Source organism: Ictalurus furcatus, chromosome 20 (assembly GCF_023375685.1).
Source record: "Ictalurus furcatus strain D&B chromosome 20, Billie_1.0, whole genome shotgun sequence".
NCBI lineage: Eukaryota > Metazoa > Chordata > Actinopteri > Siluriformes > Ictaluridae > Ictalurus > Ictalurus furcatus.
Genome location: NC_071274.1, coordinates 7,128,577 through 7,153,918, shown reverse-complemented (window position 1 = coordinate 7,153,918; position 25,342 = coordinate 7,128,577). Strand labels below are relative to the sequence as shown.

Here is a 25,342-nt window from a genome sequence, read left to right as displayed (position 1 = left end):
ACGTATTAGAATGAGCACACTACTGTTAGCGCTGCTGTGACCGAAAACTAATCAACACTTTCATCTGACCAATCAGAAATCAGAATCCAACAATGCTGTGGTATAAATGGATACGTCATTCATTGAATGAAAACAGAATGGAACGTGGCTGTATGGTTACGTTACATTTAAGGTAGTTTGAAAAGTTTACAATTATTTCTGGTTTTCAATGCATTGTACTACTACTTCTGTGCATTCTGGGAAAAAAATAAATAAAAAGTAGATATTCTCATATTTAGTATGTGGTCTACAGTATGTTAACATTTGGCACATTCTGCTACTCTTATTACATCTGTGTCATTGTGAGCAGAAGCCAAGTCTAGTTTCATGCTAGTGACATCTCACACTTAGCCAGTTAAACACATTCGGATGAGGCAACTTCTTGCGAAAGTGAGTTATATTCTTACTTCCATCAAGGCGAGTAAACAGCGTCCCTGTGCTGCCCTTACAGCTGACGTGCACTTGCCACTTTTAACCAAGAAGCTGTTGGAGAGGATAAAATGGAGAAAAATCTGAGCTTTCGGTTTGTAAAATTATGAATCTTTATTCACATTTGTCTCGCTCCTCTTTACTTAAAACTATACTATTTTCTGATCTCAATGATTATTATATACTTCTATTATTTTTGTGAATACAATACTACAGTCCCCTCTTAAATCAATCACCAGACCTTAACCTAATTGAGCATGCATTTCACCTCCTGAAGAAGAGAAGGAAGGGAGAACTCCACCCCCCCCAAAAAAATCTAACAAACAAACAAACAAACAAACAACAACTGAAAGAAGCTGAGGTACAAGCCTGGAAAAGCAACACAAAAGAAAAATTGCAACAGTTTGGTGATGTCAGTGGGTCACCGGCTTGATGCAGTTATTGCGAGCAAGGGATAAGCAACCAAATATTAAGTGCTGTTTACTTTAAGACTACCTGTTCCTATACTTTTGTTCACCTAAAAATTGAGTGGTGTGATACAAAAGGTGCCATGTTCTAAGTTGTTTAACACATCGTGATGTAAATATGAGGAAACGAAAGCAGAAATTCTGATCCATCATCTCTTAATTCATCTTCTGATATAAAACCCAAATTTTTATTCAGTATTCAGTAAAATGAATACTAATGACATCAGTAGTACTGCCAGAACCATGTCTCCCTGCAGCTCTCACCTGGTTTCATACTGAAGCTAACGAGTACCTGGATGGGAGACCTCCTGGGGAAAACTAAGACTGCTGGAAGTGGTATTACTGAGGCCTGCAGGGGGTGCTCACCCTATGGGGGTTCTAATGCCCCAGTATAGTGATGGGGACACTATACTGTCAAAAACAGCATCATCATGCAGATGAAATGTTAAACTGAGGTTCTGACTCCCTGTGGTCATTAAAAATCCCAGGACACTGGGATAATTGTAAAAAAAGTAGGGGTATAACCTACTCCTGTGTCCTGGCGAAATTCCCCCATTGGCCCTTATCTATCATTACCCCTAAAAATCCCAAATCATGAATTGGCTACATCACTCTCTCCTCTCCACAAATAGCTGGTGTGTGGTGGGCGTTCTTGCACACTACGGCTGCCATCACATCACTGAGGTGGATGCTAAACACTAGTGGTGGCTGAGGAGATTTCCTATACTATGTACAATGTAAATTGTCCTATAGACAATAGACAAATTGTCCTACAGATAATGTAAATTGTCTATACACTATTTACAAAAATGTGAGGGGTGTACTCACTTTTGTGAGATACTTTAAATACTACGAAAAGCTTTGCGTATCTAGAAAAGTGCTATATAAATGTAACTAACGAAATTATTTATATGATAATAGTAGTAGTAGTAATAATAATGATGAAATGAACATTATTTAATGGCATTATTATTATTATTATTATTCTACTTTGTGTCGTCACCCACCAGAATCCTGAGAGCACTTTGAGCAGGACACCCCGGACATGATGCATCTCCTCGTCCTGCTCAGGTGGACACCGTAGGCAGTGCACACATGGCAGCAGCGCTAACAGGATGGCACAGCACATCTCTTGATCTTGGCGGTACTGCGAACATATGTCCCTGTTAAAAAAAACCCCCCAAAAAACCCCACATAAATCAAAACGACATTATTAACGCTACGTATTAATCTAGAAATAACATTTCTTCACCCTAACACCTTTGGAAACGTTTTAAATGAAAATGTGCTGGTCTGATTTTTTGACTTCCAAAAGCAGAATTATGTTTCAGGGAAAAAACTGGCTTTGGTGTAAATATCTGTGGACTACACAAACAAAACCTGGGCCATAGGTCATTAGCAGCGACTGATATTTAAAATCATGCAGCTAGATAGAAGAGGTCATGTCTAATGTCAGAAAATTTCTCTTACGCAAGCGGTCTGAGCAGCAAATCAAACTCTTCAGCTTTCAGAGACATCCTCTCTGCCGGAAGCACCTTCAGCAGAACCAGATACTGCACGAGAACAAGAGGAGAAAGTGCTTTACATTTACATTTACTCATTTAGCAAACGCTTTTATCCAAAGCGACTTACAAATGAGAGAATACAAGCAAAGCGATATATCAAGCAGAGAACAATACAAGTAGTGCTACCATGTAAGATCGTTAATTGAGTTCTAGAAGAAGCAAAATGCGCAGAGTAGAGGTGTAAGAGCCAGAGTAAGGTGTTTTTTTTCTTGGGATTAGTTACGTGTTCACAGAAGAGGGGGTCTTTAGCTGTTAAATACAGCTCCTGGTATTCCCAGGCACTCTCCCATTCCAAGTACTAACCAGGCCCAACTCTGCTTTGTTTCCAAGATCAGATGAGATCGGGCTTTGTCAGAGCGCTATGGCTGTAAGCTTTAGATGCGCAATAGATATGACTGATTAACCATGCTTGACAGTGCTTGTTGTTCGTTGTAAGACCGAATCATTCACTGACTGATTTGTGCTTAATTCTGGAGGCAAGGTCTTTCTTACCCTTTTGGTTGTGGTTTTCTTTTTCCTACTGCTATAAATCACACTTTTCTAACCTTTTGACAGATCTTAGTCTTATGGAAGTGCTTTATCCTGGTCAGGGTTGTGGTGTATCATATGAATGTTCTGAATTGTTATCTTGGCTTTTATACCTTGCGATTTTTTTTATAATATTTCAAAACCAACTCTAAAAGACAGGTGGCATTTTCCTTGCTCCTATTTTTTAAAAAATCACAGGGATGCACACAAACAGATCACCCTCTGTTCTACAGACTGTATTCCGACTGACTCCGATAAAAGCGTTTACCAAAAGAATTGACGCACACGAGCAAACCTATTCCTCGGCCTCCTGTTAATCTACAGTCTCAAGCTCAAAGGCAGAAAAAGTGCTTCATCTCTCACCTTCAATCACTTCGACTGTAACAAACTGAAATATTAATATCAAAACCTAGACGTATTCCTGTGGCTCTCAGTCATCGACCTCTTTAATTTAATGATGCGCCATTCACCATGTGGAGGTGCAGCGGTTTGGCACAGTCCATTGGATCCAAAAGTTTTAGCAGCTTGCGTTGAAGGTCCAGCGGTTTAAAGCTGAGGCCGGTACTCTGTTCAAACGACGCGCACAAAGCAAGAAACTCCAGAGTGTCCAGGAAGGCCAGGTCCTGTTTGGTCAGGTGCTCTTGTGATAGAGGGCTCCTCGCTCCTAAATAAACAATAAACAAATAAACAATAAAAACACACAGTTAGGAATTCATACATATTTATTTAGTGGGTTTCTTCTCTTATGGGGTTTCTGCGTATTCATAAATTTGCTCAATCACACACTAAGTAAGGAATTGAACAAGCAGTTATAGGAATCGTGGGATTTGAACGTGCTGTGATAGGAATCGTGGGATTTGAACGTGCCGTGATAGGAATCGTGGGAATTGAACGTGCCGTGATAGGAATCGTGGGAATTGAACGTGCCGTGATAGGAATCGTGGGATTTGAACGTGCCGTGATAGGAATCGTGGGAATTGAACGTGCCGTGATGGGAATCATGGGAGATGATTTGATGGAGTTATTTTTACTGCTGCAAAGTTGATAATATTCTATAACAGCATGTTAAAAAGTGTTTTATTCCTCACGACACAGCCATTTGCCCACAACTAGGGGTGTACATTTCATGACAAGTTTCATGACTATACCATCTAATATCGTATAATTCTTTTAACCAGCGAGTCGATTATTTTCTGACACGTCAATGACTTCCTTGATGCGATTTCGATTCAATGGATTCAGGGGTCTGCAATCGATATGAAATAACAGGTCTACTTCACACAATCAGTAACATTTCTATTAATTCACAGATGCAACCAAAATATAGTTAGAAGAATGCATTGAGCTTTGTTCACTATGAAATGCTACATCGTTCGATGCAAATAAGGACCCGTGATGAACTTAAACTCTGACTTTTGAAATATAAAGCTTTGCCATTTTCACACTAAATAAAACAAAGCTGAACAAAGCTGAATAAAATAAACCCTACACCATGGTATGATTTCTGTGTAGAATTTCACATAAATGTTTAGTGATTCAGTAAGAACATACTTCTTCACACCCATGATTTATTTCTAAATAAAGAGAAAATGTTTTTCTTTTCTTGATCACTCATGGAGCTATGTTGTGGCATCGGCTGATGTTTTTAAAACTTGAAAATGACGCTAGACAAAAACGCGTTCGGGACGTGGTTGGAATTAGAGTGTCCTAAATAAACTTAAAAATGATACACGCGTCAATCCTCACGCATTGCATTCATATGTCGGATTGATGGCTATCAATCAGTACTGAAGGATCGTTACACCCCTACCAACAACTACAAATTTTTATTCAATAAACAGCAACACATCACACTTTTTAATCTGTTTACTTGATGAATTACTTTATACATTTATCGTTTAATATTGTGGAACTTTCACAAAATGAGCTTGCTTTAATTTATTAATTAATTTATTTTTTATAACGGTCATTCCCTCACTTTCTCCTGAAGTTAATAAAACACAGCTTATTACAGAGAAACCGGAGAAGTCGGTGTCCCCCGTCCTGAAGACCTTCCCATGGTGGGGAAAAAAAGCGTAAAGTTATAGCTTTGGTACAAAGTGCTGACACTGGAGACTCCTTCCATAAATGTTAAATAAATGTCTCCTTACAGAAAACTTCATCATATCAGTGATGTGACATGCGTACTTTTTTTTTTTACCTGTTTATTATTAGGATTAGATTAGAACGAGTGCATTAATACAAACCTGCGATTTGAATTACAATCAGAACTAGTGTCAGAGCTGCTGTCATAGAAAATGTATCAACGCCTTCTGACCAACCGAATCAAGAACTCAACAACACTTTGGTATAATTCAATCCCTCCAGGATTTAGCGATCGCAGAAATTAATGCGAAATCAAGCAAACTCCGCAATATTCGGCGGAGCTTACTATTTTTCAAAATGAACGCAGGTTTTCCGCAGATTTGGGCCAAGACACGTCATGTGACGTTATCAAAACGCGCATTCGGCCAAAGCCCTCTTCGATTGACGTGTCGAACATGAGTACAGCTAAAGGGTCTCATTTACCAGCAAACATCACTGCGAAAGACCATGCGGAGCAATTTCGTGCGATTTGCAATTTTACCAAATCAAGTAGTTTTCCACACAAAAAAACACTTTTTTTTAAATCACAACAAAAACTGTGCGGACTGATAATTGGTATACCACCAAGATAACTTCATGGTTCACAAAAGGTTTTATTATTTTTTTATTTATTTTGTTTTTACCTGAACCATGCTGGAAATCCGTCAGGTCAGTATTAAGCATCTGCGTTCCGGTGTTGCTGTGCTGTGCGCTGTCACCATCATCAAACAGATCAACTTCCTCCTGTGGGTTCTCCTCCATTTGATCTCTGCTCACCTCCATGTCATCCGGATCATTATCAACCCCTGTGCTGTCTCTTTTAGCAGAGTTACCTAACTGTGGAGTGGGAGATGTTCCACACAAAGACAAAAAAAGAAGATATTCAGAAATAACTGCCTGATATATATTAATCCCAAAAACATTTCATTCCATCCATTGTACTTAAATGTTGGATGAACTTTAGTTATAGTTAGCCAGTGAAAACGCAATTCCCCACCCTCCACTCACAACACTACAGTATTTCCTAAGCTGCTCATGCATGCACAAAAAATATCATGTCCACTGCAGACACAAAAAACAGAGACAGTTTATTTCTCAGAGCAACTAATTGAGCATGTTTTAAAGTCCCCCTGGAATCAAAATGGAAGTTTTGTGGCTTTTAGTATGAAAATGTTAGCCTTAAGTTTATCTAGAAATTAGTGCGTTCCAAAACAATGAAAAAAATTCCCATTTAGAAGATACGGTACTGTGCAAAAGTCTTGGGCACATATAAAGAAATGATGTAGAGCAAAGATGTCTTAAAAATAATGAAAGTAAATGTTTCTATATTTAAAAAAAAAATACCATAAAGAGCAGTAAACAGTAATAAATGAAGAAAAGTCAGTATTTGGTATGATGACCCTTCGCTTAAATAAATTTGTAGTCTCATGTAGAATTAGTGCAGTTTTAAAAGGAAATGAGCTGCAAGTTTTACTGAGCATCTCGCAGAAACAGCCATGGTTCTTCTGGAGACTTTGACTGTCACACCTGCTTCATATTTTTGCAGCAAAATCCAGCAGCCTTCATTATATATTTTTTTTTTGTCTGAAAAGTGTCTCTTACCACTTAATATGCTGCTTTCTTTACTGACATACAAACATTTTTCTTTAACATTTAATTTTGTGCTGGAAAACTAGTGTTAGGAAATCTAAAATGTTTTTGTACTGATTTGAAAATGTAGAAAACCTATAACATAGTTCGTACTTAAACAAAATCAGGTGCCTAAAACTTTTGCACAGTACTGTACGTGCATTAAAAATGTAGTCTGTCTCTACCACCAATATGGATGATCAATTCTGATGTCATTCTGCAACTTCAGCTTCTTATCAGATTTTCTGTCCAATCAAATGCTCTCTAGAATCTGAAGTGTCCCGCCCCCAAAATTATAAACATCCACTAACTGTACTAACTGTCAAGTATGGCTTAGCTCAGGGTGTGAGGTAAGCTAAACGCTATCGGCTATTTAAAAAGAGGGAGCAGTATTTTCTGCATATTTGTACATGTCATATGACTGTATAACTTGTTAGTTTGGCATATTATCTCATTATTCCAACTTAATACTCAACATCCCACAGTCTATCAGGAAGACCAACTTATTGAATATTAGCTTAAATTCCATTTCCGTATGTTGTTTCCCAGATAAGTGAACCTTTTTCAGCGTAACTAACTCTTTAAGTTGAATTAATGGTCTGATGGTGCTCATAGTGAAAAATGATGACAACACATAACATAAAGGACCGTACACTACTGTCTTAGTGTATAAATAAGTAAGATTTAAGTGGTAGGTAGTCAAAAGCATGATCATATCTCACTGCATTTAAGGTAATTACCGATAATCATTAGATGTTCAACTTCATTTTTACTTACCGCCAGAGGCGGTGCTTTCAGCACCTGGATGTCCATCACGTGTACGTGCAGGTCGAGTGTTTGTATCAACAAAGTCACCTGTGACCTGGGTGACATGTGCCTTTTGCCTCGGTACTAAAGGCACATTCACCCCGGAAGTGACCTCTTGTTATCTTCTCGCATTGGTAAGCAGGTTTCAGGAGTGCAGGCACTGCTGGTAGTCTTGTAACCCGAAGTAGGGTTGGAGCTACAAACTTTCATCCTCCAAAGACTGCGGTTAGCCTTTTTTGTGACTATGTAACTTCAGATAGTGCGCTATCCAGCAAGAGGTAAGTGACTCTGCTATCAACGCCGTGTAGGAGTTGGCATGCTCTAATTCGGCAAGCAGCAGTTTACAGTTCTCATCCTAATTCGCAGGGGACAAGCCACAGTACACTGAAAGGATCGGAGACCAGTCAGACAGTCAGGCCTCAATCAGTCAGGCCTGTGGTAAAAATGGCCTTGGCACGTCTGGGGTTAGATGCAGCACCTGTCCAGGTGACTCCTCAGGGCGCTTTTTTCAGGAAGTCCTCTCAGTCCGCAGCTCTCTGTGTCCCACCCTCAGCTCGATATATCAAGGAGCTGCAGAGGTGCTGCCAGATGACCCCAGACATCTCTCTCATCTACCGACAGACTGGAGAGCACTAGATAATATGCAGGATGCATCCAACCATGGCTTGACCGCATGCCCAATATAGAGCTGGCTGTTGCCACCCTTGTGCTATCGCCTGATGAAGCACTTTGGCCCGATGCACGCTGCCCCTGGCCACAGTGCCGGTTGATAGATGACTTCATTGTGAGAAGCTATGACACAGCAGCACGTATGGGGCGTATTGGGAATTCAATGTCACACCTTATGCTGGCCCTGCCCCAGACATTGCAGGCTTTGGAGGTTGACCCTTCTGCCCAGAGCCTGAGTGACACCTTTTTGCATGCATCTGCCTGTATGACCAGGGAGTTGGGGAGGCTAATATCTTCATTAATCCTCGACCAACACCAAATATGGCTGGCCCAGTCTCTACTTTTGGAACCCTGCAGGACAGCCCTCCGCTCTCTTCCTGTTATTCCTGGGGAACTGTTCAGCCCAGCTGCACAGCAAGCCCTGGAGTGCAGCCTACAGGTTACACAGGCCAGACAACAGTTTGCTAGTCTGCGTCGTGAACACCCCACTAGACAAAGACCCACTAGCGCAACAAATACAGCTCAGTACATACCACAGCCAATTACCCAGCCGAGAGCACAACACCCAGAGGGGTCTCGTCAGCCAACCCCCACCCAGCCCCCTTGCTTGGCACAGCTAGGCCAGACTTCAGGCCGTCACCCCTCCAGAAATTATAAGGGGTGAAGGGGTAGACAATTACTATATCACTCCCGCGGTCAGGTGCTTCACCAGCCAGCAGCTCAGATGCTGGGAAGCACTTAAGTCAGACCCCTGGGTTGTATCAACCCTGTCACAGGGCTACAACATTCAATTCAGATGTCGACCGCCGAGGTTCCAGGGAGTCAAAATGACCTTAGCCAAGGACCCAAACAAGGCTCTGGCCCTAGGCCAGGAGGTCTAGGCTCTCCTGAAGAAGGGTGCCATCGAGCAATTAGACAGCACTTTACAGAAGTGGATTCTATTCCACTTACTTTATTATCGCAAAGAAAGACGGCAGATTTCACCCCATACTGGATTTAAGACCTCTGAACACACACCTCAAGGTTTTCAAGTTCCACATGCTACGTACAGTGGACATGCTGCAAGGCATCAGGCAGAACGATTGGTTTACAACCATCGACATGAAAGACACATATTTTCACGTTCCAATCACGCCCAAGCACAGGCAAATCCTCCGTTTCGCCTTCGAGGGAAGGGCTTACCAGTTTTGGGGTTAGGGTTAATCTTATTCACAAGAAGATTGCCAAGAGGTCACTTCTGGGGTGAACGTGCCTTCAGTTACGGGGCAAAAGGCACACGTCACCCAGGTCACAGGTGATTTTGTTGATACAAACACTCGACCTGCACATACACGTGATGGACATCCAAGTGTTAAAAGCACCGCCTCTGGCGGTCATCCGAAATTCATAGAACCGCGGTTACACACGTAACCATTGTTTAATGTATAACTGAATTCTACTGGTGCAAAGCCTGATTTACTTAAGATCTTGGAAACATCACAAAGAATAAGAATTATAAGCTAATATTCAATGGTCATATATAACACTCCACAATCTAAATAAAATAAAATGAACCTAATATGTTTACATAATGAGTTAATAACGAGATAATATCTTGAAATAATAATGACAGCATTTCAGTTTTTCCTTTTCCCAACTTATTCAGCTTAGCATATTCAGCTTGAAACCCACTCTGTAACTGTAAGGAATCACTTGTAAAAGTGGCAGAGCTATCGAGAGCAATGAACTGTGTGCATGAGACTTACCATTATCTTGCAGATTTCCGCCAGCTCACTCAGCAGTCGAGCGGGGAGAGCCTTCATTACTAAACTGCGAGAGAGTGTAGAAACACTGTCCTGCCGGATGTAAATGCTATGTTATACTCCTTGCAATATTAAACTCCTTTATATTTAAAGATCTTTTTATAAAATGAAAGAGGGGGGAACAGCTGAACTGTTTTATTTGACAGTCCTTATAATGACTGGGATAATGAACTCACTTTATTCTTCGTGCTGATGCTTTCTGAGTACAGCAGCATCACAGATTGAAGCGTGGACAGAGTTTCATCTTCACTTAACCTGGTCTTTGCAGAGGAAATGTATTCACTGAAGTCCTGCGCTATAGCCTGCAAGCAATGGAGTAGTCTTTGAGTGAGAAATTTTGGGAATACAATCTCATGGCTTGTGTGCACAGAACAAAAACATTTATTGCCTTTTTTTTTTTTTTTTTAAACACATGGTGTTACCTTTGCTTTCTGAAAGAGAGGAGTGTGGCATGCGTTTTCCTCAGTAAGGAATCCGATGCATACAAAGGAACCCAGGGTACCAATAAGAAGTCTCAAGCAGCTCACCATACACGCAGGGGAGGTATTAGGAGTCTTAAAAAAAAAAAAAGAAAGAAAGAAAGAAAGAAAAAACAGCCTTATACATAACTGACGGAAAGTTGCATTTCTCGTGAAAGGAAAAGATGTACCGAAATATTAGTGTGCCGACATAATTAATGCAGAGTTCATTAAATCTCAATCAGAAATATAATGAGTAAAATTGTGAAATAACCTGGCAAACCCCTTTTCCCTACCTATTTTCTTCTCTACTCACTGGATTGGTATTAAGAAGCCCAATGTGAACCAAGAAAACATTCCCCACACCATTATACCGCCACCACCAGCCTGAACTGTTGACACTAGGCAGGCTGGGTCCATGGACTCATGGTGCTGATACCAAACTCTCATCCTACCATCTGTACATCACTGCAGAAATCAAGACTCCTCAAATCAGGGTGATGTTTTTCCCAATCTTTAACTATCCAACTATTTCGGTAAGCCTGCTCCCACTGTTCGCCTCAGATTCCTGTTCTCGGTTGACATTAGCGGAACCCGACATGATCTGCTCTTGCAGTCCATCCGCCTCAAGATTGGATGTGTTGTGCATTGCGAGATGCTTCATCGCTCACCACAGAGTGATTACTTGTGTTACTGTAGGCTTGCTGTCGCTGCTGCTCACTGGATGATTTTTGCTTTTCACACCATTCTGTGTAAACTCTACAGAGTGAATGAGCAGGAGACTGACCACTGTGTTTACCACTAGGTTTGTTAAGTTGGCTCCTCACCAAATGTGATCTTTACACAAGACTTATAATGGAATAAAAAACATGTCAAGGTCGTTTTGGGTGAAATATATTTGTGTTTTCTTACAACTGAGGTGTCAAAGTATGTTACAAAACACAATGTTGGTCCAAATGCAATTTTTATATTTATCGTTATACCATGGAATACTCGATTCTGACTGGCTGGAAGGTGTACTTTTAATCCGTGTAATGCACAAGTAATTCCAGTCAGTTTAATCTCGCTCTCTCTCTATTATAATTCACTCAAATAAAAGTAATGAAGTATGATTTAGAGAAGGCAGAATTCTAAATCTAACAACCCGTATATATAATAACTAACGAAAATGAACCGTTATTTTTATCCTTTCAGTCAAATTTTGCGCTGCAAACACCAATGACCAAGTGACCATTGTATAAGCGAGATAATCCACGGGTAGGGGTGCAGTACATGATTTTAATGCATTCCATGGACGCAACCTTCTTTCCTCCACATCTTGCAAAAACAAAAAATAATGTAATGCACACCTATCTTTGGATTATTCCTTACTTATTTATAGTTTTCTGCCACTTTAAGTGGAATCAGCAGTTCGGGGGGAAAGCAGAAGCATGACAGGCTATTTCATTGTACCATTTACTCTGTTCTGAATTTACGCTGTGCTGTGAAGCCAGAAATTCGATCCCAAATTTGGCAACCACGACAGAAAATGAATGTGACTGACATGGTAGAATTAGTGGAGGCTGGTGTTAACCTTAAGAGAATTCGATTTCACTCTGTACAGGAGTGCTTGCTAAATGAACACTACCTTCATGAACGTTCATTGCACCACATCTGAATTAAACGAATAGAAATGGTCAGGTGACTCACGTCAGGAGAGAAGGAGTTGAGGAGATGGTCCGCTACAGCCTGAAGACTCTGTTCCACTCGAGTCCTGAGAGAGTCGATGACGGTGAGCTGAGGCTTTTCTCTCAATGTTCCGCTTCTGTCCTCTTTGGCTGCAGACCGCGACGCCGCGTCATCAAAACTGACCTGCAGGTACAGTGTCTCAATTTCATTCAGCAGGGTTCTAGCTTCCGCAGGCCGATCCGGACCAGATACACTGGATAGGGCGAATATGGAGAAAACTCAACAGTGTTAAAAATGTACGCAGATGTAAACATCTGTGGCCTGAAGGAATGACATGCCCTACAAATGCAAACCACAATAATTACTGTGACTAAAACTAGGGGAAAAGGTGTTTGCTGAAGGTGATGTACTTAGATATTTAAACTATATTTTCTCCTGGTTAATTTGTCGGAAAATAAAACTGCTCAGCCAAAGAAAAGTGAACTACAATTTCCTAACAAAATAATCCTTTCAGATTTCCATTTTGTATTTAAAGAAAGCAAAAATGTTTGTATTTTGTTTGGTGATGAGATAAAATATAATTTACTTCTTCACATTTTTGAAGAATAGTTAAAAGTAGTAGACACACTTTTTGCCTAAAATTTCCAGAAATGTATTCTTGGCATTATCTCAACCGATTTCTTGAGGAATTTCCCTGAGAAGCTTTTTAAACAGTATTAAAGGAGTTCCCACTGACGCTGGACACTTATCGGCTGCTTTCTGTAATATTGTCATTATTATATGCTGAAATTGATACACTCACCTCTCTAGCTGAAGTGAACTCATGAGAAATGCCATTCCTGCCATGGTGTCTTTCACCGTCAAAGCCACCAGAATTCTCGGGATAAGATTTAGAGGAATATTCCTGCAAACAAGACCCAAAAAAAAAATTATGAAATTTTTTTTTAATAAAAGTAAAAAAAACACAAGCTTAAAAAAAAAAAAACTAATTCCCAGAACACTCTAAAATAATAAAGCTTTGTGTACATTTTGTACACAAACGTGTACATTTTGTAAAAACAATACAACAATGCCAGGACAACGTAATCACTCCACAGAGCTACAATCTCCGTCATACGACAGTGTTGCAGAATTCTCCATTCTGATTGGTCAGAAGGCATAGATAAGTTTTCTATTCCAATTCAGCTCAGACAGTAGTTCTAGGTTTATATTAAGGGGCAGTGGTGGCTCAGTGGTTAAAGGCTCTGGGTTACTGATCAGAAGGTCAGGAGTTCAAGCCCCAGCACTGCCAAGCTACCACTGTTGGGCCCTTGGGCAAGGCCCTTAACCCTCATTTGCTCAGCTGTATAAATGAGAGAAATGTAAGTCGCTCTGGATATTAGTAGTCACATTTAAGGTCCAGAGAATATGTGTTCTTGTTATAATAATTATACACTACTTATGTTTATTTACTAGTTATACAAAATATGCAAAAATTATAGCAACGATCAAGATACCGGCAATCAAAATTATTCTAAACTAATTATTACATTTATATTGTAGTACCAATAAAATATTGCCACCCGTCTAGACAGGCGAATAAAGCAAAGGAAAATGATATTTAAGACGTAAGGACCTGCAGATGATTGGGTGAAGTCTGACGCTCTCCTCCATTTCATCACTCTGCTCATTCATAAGCAGCCAGTCAATGATTGCTTCTTTCAGAGAGAGTGGAGAGCCAGCATCCAGCAGCACAGATGACGAACACTCACTGCTGTACACACTCTTCGGAACCGAACACGTCAACAAGGCCTGGGCAAGGCTGAGGGCCGAAACACTACGCAACAATAAGCAAAGAAAACATGTATTTATTAAAGTGGGATCCTAATGTTTCAGTCCACTATCGTTTACTGAATTTCCGCAAAACAGGTGTCAATTTGTTAACGCGGTGTGTTAGAGGCATATCACAATATACACTGCTGCTGTGTGATTGGCTAACTGGGTAATTGCAGGCGTTCCTAATGAAGTGCCCTGCAAGTGTATATCAAAACAACACATATTATCTTTGAATTTTATACAGACGGGTCAATAGTCTTGTCTTGGGTTTAAGATTTTGTACTAATAGAGAGACATGCGTTCACAGTTGTTCATTTTAGTGAATCACCAAACGTCTGATATTTACCCTTGGTATTTATAAAAAAAAAACATTTTGAAACGTAGCGACAGGTTTTCAGCAGGGACGATTTCCAAAAGCACTCACGCAGATGGTTTACACACGGCGCCAGAGAACAGCTTCCAGAACTCTCTGTCGACGGGCACAAGGAGGCATTGCACCAGGGTTTGTAATAGCTCTAGGCACAGAGCCTCAGTGTGAGCAGAACTGACGCCTCGCACTGCCAGCGCCCACACTCTGGCCCAAATCCGGCCTACTTCTCCTGGCAGAGCCTGGCTCTTTCCTGAGATTTTGGACTGGCACAGAGCCACCTGCTTCAGGCAGGGCAGTACATACAGGCCCCTCTCTCCTCGATGTTGCTGCTCGCCCAGCAGCTGGCACAGCAGAGACAGCAGAGGGCCCAGCTCGTGGGCAGGAAGCATGGAGGGGTACTTAGAAGTCAGAGCAGCAGTCACCTGTAGCCTAGAGATGCAGAGGATAAGGAAGAAGAAGAAGAAGAAGAAGGAGAAGAAGAAGAAATTTTGGAGCTTGGAGTCTACACCAAAGCAATATCAAGCATTCGGGTGACACTATTTGAGAACGCTATTAAACGATTCATATCACTCCACAGCGCCACCAACAATCTCGTTAAAAATGACACTTCCCATCCTTACCTTTAACCAAACTGTGGATTTATAAATCCCCAGACCCTACTAGACACATAAGCAAGTAAAGGATTACCAAGGTATCATGTCGAAGTCGCTGTGATGGGGTTGTAGGTGATCCCTCAGCGTTTCCCAGCCATGCTCCATACGCCGCCGCTTGCTGCTCTGCATGCTGTCCCTCAACACAACACGTGAATCCTGACTAAACAGCTGAAGCGACCAACACAGACACAGCCATTCAATATTAAACTTAAAACATCCCATTTCACGCAGCCGACACAATTCAACAATTATAGCTGCTGCAAAGCCGACAACTTGAATGAGATCTTCCATGAAAAAGCCAAAGACGTTATTACTTTAAACTAGTGAGGCACGATATTTACATACATTTGCTGATGTGTAATTGACTGAAACTGGTCAAGTAAAGGCAAATAATTTGTCACCTGGTGGCAAATGTCCGCAGTCAGTTCAATAAGATTTTCTTTGACAGCGATATTACGAGAACCCGTAGCGTACTTTCCGCGACTGCCGATGTGGCTGATCTCCCCTTCGAGAGCACTATACATGCCGTAGAGGAGACTCCGCCATTTTTCCCAGTCCTCTGCGTGGGCACCTGGACCGACAAAGACATACAGGTGACAACACGTCAACGAGAAAATCCTAGCAGGCAGACAGAAAACAGAATTTTACCACAAAAAAAAACCCAAAAACACACACCTTTGTTTATACAACAGATATAAAAAGTCTATATACCCCTTTTAAAATGCCAGGTTTTAGTGAAGTAAAAAAATCTTTAAAAAAGTTTAAATCATGTCATAACTTTTTCCACCTTCAATGGGAAATTACAAAGTAAAACAATTAAGTGGAAAAACAATCAGAAACATTCTATGGAAAAATAGTAACAAATAAAAACACCCCTAAACTAAGACTTTATTGAAGTGTCTTTTGATTTTATTACACCACTCAGTCTTCTTGCGTAAGAGTTTGTTAACATGTCACATCTTGTCTTGGCAATATTTTCCCACTTTTTTTTGCAAAAACATTCTAGAGCCATCAAACTGTAAGGGCATCACCTGTGCACAGCCGACTTCAGCTCACCCCACAGATCTTTTGTTGGATTCAGGTCTGGGGTCTGGCTAGGCCATTCATCTTCTTTTTGGTTAAGCCATTCCTTTGTTGATTTGGATTTACGCTTTGTGTCATTGTCGTGATGAAAGGTGACCTGGACATTTTATTAGGATACATGGCATCATGGACTCCATCAAGTATCTACAGCTATTAAATGAAAACCTGACTGCCTCTGCCAGAAAGCTTTTTAATGGTCCGTGGTTAGATCTTCCAGCAGGACAATGATCCAAAACATACATCAAAATCTACACAAAAATAGTTTACTGACTACAAAATCATGGTCCTGCCATGACCATCCCAGTCCCCTGACTTCCACCCATAGAAAACCTGTGGAGTGAACTGAAGAGGAGAGTCCACCAGCGTGGACCTCGAAATGTGAAGGATCTGGAGAGATTCTGTATGGAGGAATGGTCTCAGATCCCTTGCCATGTATTCTCCAACCTCATCAGGCATTATAGGAGAACACTCAGAGCTGTTATCTTGGCAAAGGGAGGCAGCACAAAGTAAAAAAGGGTGCCAATAATTGTTGCACACCTATATTTAACAAAGATATATATTTTTTTTGATAAACCTGTGTTTTGATATCCATGAGAGCAGAGTATTTTTGTGAATTATTTTGAACAAAAGATCAAAAGGTTCAACAATAAAGACAAATTTTCACAGCTTTCTTTTTCTTTTCTAAGGGTGCCAATATTAGTAGATGGCACTGTACACACACACACACACACACACATATGCTCAGCCTATTTTGTCAGCTTGCATGTCATTAGGCCATGTGATTTTGTATCTATGAAAGATGTCAGAAGAAAACTAATACTTTTTCAAACCCTTGTAAGCATTGTTAAGAGATTAAAGAAGCGCCTTTTTTCTGCAAATATTGCACTGAGCAGAATCCTCACCTGTCTCCACTGTCTTGGCTCCTTTGGGATGATGCACGCTGAGCTGTATGTTAAAGAAATCCACCATTTCCTCTTTCAGACTGGAGCTGGGCCTCATCTCGCTCCACACATGCATGATGGAAGGAAGCAGTTCCTCTCCCAGTCTGCACACTCGTCTCCTGCGGTTCATCGCCACAGAGCGCAGAAACACGTTCAGAGCAGAGATCAGGTACTCCAGCACCTGCAGGTGTCTCTCTGTTCTGAAAGAAAAGTCCACAATGTCTTTTTTTTGTCACAGTAATCAACCAGCTGGGGGCGAGGGTGCGACTACCATTTTCCTCTAATTTTTACACTAACAAAAATGATTCTTATAATAACTTTTTTAATAGTATTTTATCTCACAAACATATGCCTACATATAAATTATGGCTTCCCTAAAGTACTTTTAATGTATTTTTCCCCTCCTTTAAACATTTCCTGTTTCTGTATTGCTCACATATAAAGTCCTTTTGCCATGCATCACCATAGAGAAAATGCTACTGAGGCAGATGGTCAGGTACTGGGATATTTAAAATTTTTTTTTTTTTTTTTACAAATTTGTGAAACGGCCTGCATGCAGGAGGGCTCAAGTGTCTCCAACCTTGTTACAGGAATTAGGTTCAGGGTTGTTATTCTCTCCAGAGAGGGCTTTACTGTATTTTAACTGTGGGGTGCCAATAATTTTGAATCCACTGATTTGGGGGCTTTACGCTGCATCAAACATACTGTGCGGTCCAAAAGTCTGAGGCCACCAGTGAAACTGCTTGTGTTTGACATTGTTTGCATGAATTTCAGGATTTCTTAGTAGTTTGTATGTCCCGTTTTTGCCTTAATGGCAGTGTGCACTTGAACTGACTGACTTCTTTTGGTATGTAAAATCTGATGATCCATGTTAGATCAAATCCATCATGTGTCATCTGAACATGAAGGGATGAGACTCTCAGAAAATCTGACCTTTTGCACAAAGAAGTTAAAATGGTCAATATCACTGATTTGCTTACATTTAAATACTGACCTAAAAAACTTTTATTCAGTATTCAAGATGTTGCACATTTTTTTGTTTCAAAAGTTTTTTGTTCCAGATTTTCAACACGATGTCAGACTTTTGGACCCCACTGTACACGGTCCTCATAAACTCAAACAACGACTGTGTGTGTGGTCAATGCTATGAAGGACGCCAATATTGCTAGACTTGGCTGACCATATATTATATTGACCTTGAAGTAATCCAAAAATAAATCAGATTACATTACGTATATGACACACGTGCTATTTTTTAGTACCTGATGTTACTGAGTGCTTTTGAGAAAGAGCTGAAGAGTATGTGTGACAAGCCGTTAGTCTGAAGGCAGCATCCCTGAACCACGGTGTGAATGATCCTGCTCACTAAAACCCGGTTTATAGATTTGGACGAAGTAAACACATCCAGCAGACCTAGACAACCAACAACAAAAAACAGACACACAACGTTAGGCATCAAAGGCCAACACAACAGACGTTTCCTTATTTCATTCATTTACGCAAGGCAAACACTTAGCACTTCACTTAGTACAGCGCTTTAATACTTTAAGGATATTTGCACCAGTAGTGGGTGAAATGTGAGTCCCGGTTTGGTTTTATAGCTATGCAGGGATAGAAAAATCAGAAGGCGGAGTGCCCAGAAAGAACAGATTTCTTGTCAAGGGTTTTTTGTTTTTTTAATTAATGAATTAATTTAATTTGCAGTTACTCAACAACAAGCGCAAAAATAAACCCTGCTTCCTAATGACTTTCACAAAGCAAACATTTTCATTTTGCATGTAGATTCAAGCATTTATTAAGAACCAGGAACAGCAGGAGTAAGCAACCTGGCAGATCACCTCAGTCCTCCCTCAATGGATACCAACATAATGGCGTGGTTGGTCTGGTTTTTCTGCTGGTTTTCCCCAAATGACTTTGATAGTAAATGGTACGCACGGCTCAGGAACGCTACTATTAAAAAGAGTCAAACGTCCCCCTTTAGGTCCACCCAGATGCCTTCAAAAGGAACTCTGAAACTGAACTCTGCGCCCTAAAAGTAGAAATGTATAAATATAAACCTGATATTGTGGATCCCCTTGTTTCATTTCACATCCAGTATGCTCGAGTATACTTGAGTACGGTGCCAAAAAAAAGCCAGTCCAATTTATTCAACGAGGGTGTATATGTAAGGAAGTGATGGTGTAATACAGTCGAACAAAAAGCGGAGTAATCCATCCTGAAGTTGATCATTTTCGTACAACAGCAAGACCCTAAGTGTTTTATTCGCCAACAGTTACCATTTTAAATGTAATGAATGAGACGTCATGCTTTTTAACTGTGTATAGATACGTTTAATATTATGGCACGTCCACGATACAAGATAGTTCCTGTTAGCGCTTACGTTGTAACAGCTATAAACAGTCATTCCCTCACCAGTCTATCCTGTGTTCTCCCTCTTTAAATTAACAAGACAAAATAAAAACACATCCATCATGTTACTGGGAGACCGGACAGCACAAGCCCCTCAGTCATAAAGACTTGTTTGTTTGATTGTATTGGGGTTTATTGCCATACCAGCTTGGCCAGGGCAAGTGAGTGTTACTGTATTAGCATTTTGGTGGTTCTTCGCCTTTCAGTAAATACCCATGGGTCAGTCTGGTGTGGCAACACGGCACCTTGTGTACGCCACTCGATCATGTCGAGTTTTAAAAGGGTAGGTGCATATTTTCTTAATAGGTTTATTTCAAATCAGTTATTATTTCAGCATTTTTCTCATTCCGCTTGCCATTTGTCGAACATATACTGGTTGATAAAGGGTTTGAGGTCGGAACGTCTCAAGCCTTGATGATGTAGAGTATCTAGGACCCCAATTCCGAAAAAGTTGGGACAGTATGGAAAATGCAAAAAATCAAAGGTGGTCATCTGAAAATTCAATTTACCCTGTAGAATATTGAAAACACATTATTAACACATTATCTGATGTTTTACTTTTTTTATTTAATTTGTTTTGAAAATTTACACGCATTTCAAATCTGACGACTGCAACACACTCCAAAAAAGTTGGGACAGTTGACTGTTTAACATCACCTTTTCTTTTAATAACACTTTTTAAGCGTTTAGGCGCTGAAGACACCAATTGGTTAAGTTTAGCAAGCGGAATTTTCCCCCATTCATCCAAAATGCATTTCTTCAGCTGCGCAACTGTAATGCTCCATACATTCTCAATCAGAGACAGGTCAGGACTGCAGGCAGGCCATGCTAGCACCCGCACTCTCTGTTTATGCAAACATGCGCTTGTAATCCGGTCAGAATGTGGTTAGGCGTTGTCCTGCTCTGGATGGAAGTGTATGTTGCTCCAAAATGTGTACATATCTTTCTGCATTAATGCTGCCCTCACAGATGTGCAAGTTACCCATGCCATGGGCACTGACACACCCACATACCATGACAGATGCTGGCTTTTGGACCTGACGCTGATAACAGCTTGGTTCTTTTCCTCTTTGGCCTGGAGAACACGACGGCCGTTTTGTCCAAAAACTATTTGAAATGTCGACTCGTCGGATCACAAAACACGATTCCACTGTGCTACTGTCCATCTCAGATGAGACCGAGCCCAGAGAAGTCGGCGGCGCTTCTGGACAGTGTTGATGTATGGCTTCTGCTTTGCATAGTAAAGCCTTAACCTGTATCTGTGGATGCAGCGGCAAATGGTGTCGATTGACAAAGGTTTACCAAAGTATTCCAGAGCCCATGTCAGGATCTCCATTACAGACTCATGACGGTTTTTAGACAGCGACGTCTGAGGGATCGGAGATCACAAGCATTCAGAAGTGGTTTTCGGCCATGTCCTTTACGCACCGAGATTTGACCGGAATCCTTGAATCTTTTAATTATATTATGCACTGTAGAAGGTGAAATGCACAGAATCCTACCGATTTGTCTTTGGGGAATGTTGTTCCCTAACTGTTGGATTATTCACTGATGCATCTGTTGCCAGATTGGCGAGCCTCAACCAATCCTTGCTCTTGAAGGACTAGGACTTTTTTGGAGGCTCCTTATATACTATGATTAGACGACTGCCTCACCTGTTTCACATCACCTTCTTATTTCAACTTGTCCCATCGCTATTAGTCCTAAATTGCCCCGTGCCAACTTTTTTGGAACGTGTTGCATGCATCAAATTCAAAATAAATGCTTATCTTCAAAAAACTATGCAGTTGATTAGGTAAAACATCATATACCTTGTCTTTATACATTTTTTTGCGTTTAAATACAAGTCAAAGTACATTTACAAATCACTCCTCTTTGTTTATATTACCATTTCCCATACTTTCCCAACTTTTTCGGAATTGGGGTTGTAGCATTTGCAGGTACGATTTTCTTGCAGAGCCATAAACTATACTCACATACAATCGGAGGAGGACAGTTGTAGTCTACTCCCCATTTTGCTTTTGCGAGTACTTTAATAATGTTCAGTGCTCTTAAGCACTGGTTCCTTAGTGACTTTATATGTTTAAACTACACAATGCATTTTGCCCGATAACATTTACAATACTATTTATTTTAATCATAAACAGAGTAACAGAGAGGATACTGCTTTGAGGTACTCCTTGTTCTTGTGTGTGGGAATTTGACACAGAAGCTCCTATATGAACTCGAAAACTTCTGTTAGCCAGAAATCTGGAGATAAAAATAGGCTGATTAGCCCTGAACCGTATTTTACAGTATGTAAGTCTCTTAGAATCCCATATTTCCAGGTTGTGTCATTTACTTTTCCCAAGTCAAAGTAAACTACTACCACATGTTCTTTTCTTTTTTTATAAAACCATCACGGACATACGACTCCAATCTGATAAGGTGGGCTGTTGTACTCCTTCCTCTTCTAAAAGCACACTGAAAGTGGTTTATCTGGTGGTCAGACTCCAGCTTCCAGGCAAGCGTCCCAAAGACTTTCCTGCTTCTGGAAATGTACTGACTTATAAAGTGCTGACACTGGAGAGTCCTTCCATAAATGTTACATAAACACCTCCTAACAGAAAGCCTCACCACATCTATATATCCACATACCACCACATTTTGTTACACAACAACATGGTGTTTATTTATTTATTTATTATTATTTCCCTTCATTTAGATTTATTTTTGAGTGTCTATCCTACGAGTCCCTGTGTGTGAACTGTTACTACAGGAACCATAACAAATTAGAATGAGCGCATTAATATAAACCTTTTACGTTACAGCCAGTACTGGGAATTTGCTACGACAAGAGTGGAATGTGGCTGCTTTTAAAAAAAAAAAAGCTTTTCTAAAAAAAAAACGCAGACTGATGGCAATCAGTTTTTACTGACAATCAAGTCGCAAGTGAAGGGTGAAGTGAGAAAAACCAAATACAGAACACAAAGTGCTAATGACAAAACGAGTTTTGTTAGTCAGTGAATATAAGGAAAATATTTCATTTCATTACCAATATTTCAATTTCAACACAGAAAAAAAAAACTTTCACATTTTTTTTTTCAAGCAAGTACTGGAACAACAACTTGGTATGTTCAGGATATTCACAGTAAGGCTGGGTGACATGATGATATGATATCAATATTGTGAAATTATATCGCGATATATTTTTTGAGATATCGTTGATATTGTGATTTTTTTTAGGAATTGTTTTTTTTTCCATTTACATCTCTGGATTTGATCAAGTGTTCTACTATTTGCATCTTTAAAATTGTAAAATGTTGAAGGTTTTTCCAGATTTTTCGTTTCTCTTTCACCTTTTCAGTGTTGATTATTATTGCACACATTTCATAAAATTATCATCAAGTATCTCTCAATTGTTTTGAGATTCCACTCTCAAAGTAAGATTAGCTCTCACTTGCTAAGGTTAGCGCTACAGGTTGACTGGAACTAGCGTTATCAGCATAAATCTTACACAGCTACACGACTACTAGTCCAGGCTCTTTTCATCTCAAAACTGGACTACTGCAATGCACTACTCTCGGGCCTCCCAGCTAGCTCAATCAAACCCCTTCAAATGATTCAGAATGCAGCAGCACATCTCGTCTTCAACCAGCCCAAAATGTCACACCCATCTTCATCTCTCTCCACTGGCTTCCTGTAGCCGCCCGCATCAAATTCAAGGCCTTGATGCTCACGTACAAGACCTTGTCTGGAACAGCACCCCCCCTACCTCAACACTCTCCTTGAGGCTTACATTTTCCTCACGCAATCTGCGATCAATTAACGACCGACGCTTAGTAGTTCCTACTCAGCGTGGCTCAAGGTCCCTTTCCAGAACCTTCACACTATCTGTCCCACAGTGGTGGAATGAACTTCCAACCTCAATCTGGACCACAGAATCTGTCACTATTTTCAAAAAACAGCTAAAGACCCACCTCTTCCGTGAGCACATAACTAACCCCTAAAATGCCAACCCTACATTATTTAAAAAAGTACAAATTCACTCTGGCTCTTACACCTTGACTCTGCACACTTTGCTTCTCTAGAACTCAATTATAAATCTCGGATGGTAGCACTACTTGTATGTTCTCCGCTTGACAGATCGCTTTGCTTGTATTTCCTCATTTCTAAGTTGGTTTGGATAAAAGCGTTCACTAAATAAATAAATAAATGTAAACGTAAATCCACAACGATTGTTTTTCCCAGTTGCGGGAGCATCTGAGAAGGGTCTGCTGTCATTATACAGTACTAGAGCGGCCTCTAGAGTCGAAATAAAAACTATCACTAACCAATTTTGTTGTGTTAATTAAAGTATTTTTCGATTCATTTATGTCTCTATTCTTATGTTATTTGGAGTGTTACTTTTTGGTTATTTTTGGATGCATGTTTTTTATTTATTTGTTTAAAAAAAAGTTTATATTTATTTTTACTTCAATATTTATTAATAGTTAACATGTATTTATATTTATTTTATTTCATTTTTAAGTACAATACAGTGTATGAATCCAGGTATAAAGACTTAAACTCACAGTGCCACTGCTGCTGAGTAATCTCACACCAGTACTTGCGGACAGAGAGGATGTTCTTGAGTAGGATGCTGCTGTAGTCCTCTCCATATACAGCACAACTAAAGGAGCTCTGCAGAACCTCCACCACATGAGCCAGCAGATACGCACACTTTAACTTCGGCCCTCCTGGAGGAGGACAAAGTGGATGTTAGCGCTGATGTCCACAAAATAGGCACAATACATACACAAAGTCATTTATTTACTTAAAATGTGCATTAAGTTTAGTCTTAGGTATTTTTCCTCCAAGATTAATTCTCTAACAGTTAGGTGGCTTCAACTTTAGAATGAGTCCCACCCATGTTCACGAGGCTCTGCCCCTGGGATCTACAGTGGCCCATAGAGTACAGTGTCTAGAAAATGACTGACAGGAAGCACATCCAAACACACACAAGCAAGTTTTCCAAGCAGGTTTTTTTCCCTGCGACTGATTTTTATTTATTTATTTATTTATTTATTTTAAATCAGGTTCTATATATCTTCCAAGTTATTTGTAAGGAATATACATATATATATATATATATATATATTTTTTTTTTTTTTACTTACTTAAAATACACTGTTGCATCTTTAAGTATAAGCATGAAGACAGGTCTAATGGGCTGAACACATACACACTACTGAAAATAATTCATGCTAAAATATTTTTTAAATATTTGCATGACAGCAAACATGAGCCTTACAATAATCATCTAGCAAATTTTGAATTATAAATGCAAGACAGCAATATGATGAATCCCAGCTCGAACACCAAAGGAGCTCTTATCACACTGAGCTGAGAACTGTCTGGGCGTGGCCTAATATTCTAATGAGCAAGTCTGATTGACAGCTCTCTGTCTGAGACACCTAACCTGCTAATCCATTCAACCACAGCTAAATCCAACGATGAAAGCAGAGAGGATTGGGATGGTTGAAAGTGTAGCAATTCTACAGCTCCGCCCACTTTTATAGTGCTCCACCCACTTTAAAAATCTAGCAAATGTAGACATTCGAATGATATAAATTGACATGATAACACGATATATCAAGTACAAACATCTCAATACGTTAACATTTTCAAAATGTGAGCAAGCACGGCTGAAGGCTTACGTTTGTTGGCACACTGGACAAAGAATTTTATCAGGCTGCTGATCTCCTGCATCTTCTTTTGCCGGTTGGTTTGAGTGGCAGCTGAGACTTTCGATTTGTTCGACTTCAGGAGCTCGTTCTCTTTCTTCAGGTACTTCTTCAAGAACCTGGAGCGAGATTATTTACAATACATCACATCAGTACACATGATTTAAGCACTGAGCACACC

The 25,342-nt window shown here is 40.1% G+C and overlaps 1 protein-coding gene and 1 pseudogene across 8 annotated transcripts in view; both read right to left on the bottom strand.

The window, feature by feature from the left end:
• atm (ATM serine/threonine kinase) overlaps positions 1 to 25,342 on the bottom strand; it is a 66,678-nt gene that overhangs the window by 37,544 nt on the left and 3,792 nt on the right. For 7 of the 8 annotated variants that reach the window (XR_008388690.1, XR_008388691.1, XM_053651060.1 and 4 more), the window contains 18 exons: positions 25,135 to 25,280; positions 24,010 to 24,174; positions 18,310 to 18,460; positions 17,009 to 17,247; positions 15,425 to 15,594; positions 15,058 to 15,191; positions 14,425 to 14,799; positions 13,801 to 14,001; positions 12,988 to 13,089; positions 12,207 to 12,438; positions 10,482 to 10,613; positions 10,236 to 10,361; positions 10,003 to 10,092; positions 5,797 to 5,989; positions 3,499 to 3,692; positions 2,406 to 2,488; positions 1,943 to 2,098; positions 447 to 522 (listed from right to left, as the gene is read on the bottom strand). Coding sequence is in view for 6 of the 8 variants with exons in the window: in XM_053651060.1 (XP_053507035.1) it covers positions 447 to 522; positions 1,943 to 2,098; positions 2,406 to 2,488; positions 3,499 to 3,692; positions 5,797 to 5,989; positions 10,003 to 10,092; positions 10,236 to 10,361; positions 10,482 to 10,613; positions 12,207 to 12,438; positions 12,988 to 13,089; positions 13,801 to 14,001; positions 14,425 to 14,799; positions 15,058 to 15,191; positions 15,425 to 15,594; positions 17,009 to 17,247; positions 18,310 to 18,460; positions 24,010 to 24,174; positions 25,135 to 25,280 (2,965 nt within the window). In the remaining 2 variants the exon portion in view is untranslated. Of the gene's footprint in view, positions 1 to 446; positions 523 to 1,942; positions 2,099 to 2,405; positions 2,489 to 3,498; positions 3,693 to 5,796; positions 5,990 to 10,002; positions 10,093 to 10,235; positions 10,362 to 10,481; positions 10,614 to 12,206; positions 12,439 to 12,987; positions 13,090 to 13,800; positions 14,002 to 14,424; positions 14,800 to 15,057; positions 15,192 to 15,424; positions 15,595 to 17,008; positions 17,248 to 18,309; positions 18,461 to 24,009; positions 24,175 to 25,134; positions 25,281 to 25,342 lie in introns of those variants that run through there. The other variant, XM_053651065.1, reaches the window with a different exon arrangement.
• LOC128624581 (uncharacterized) lies at positions 2,754 to 2,873 on the bottom strand (annotated as a pseudogene).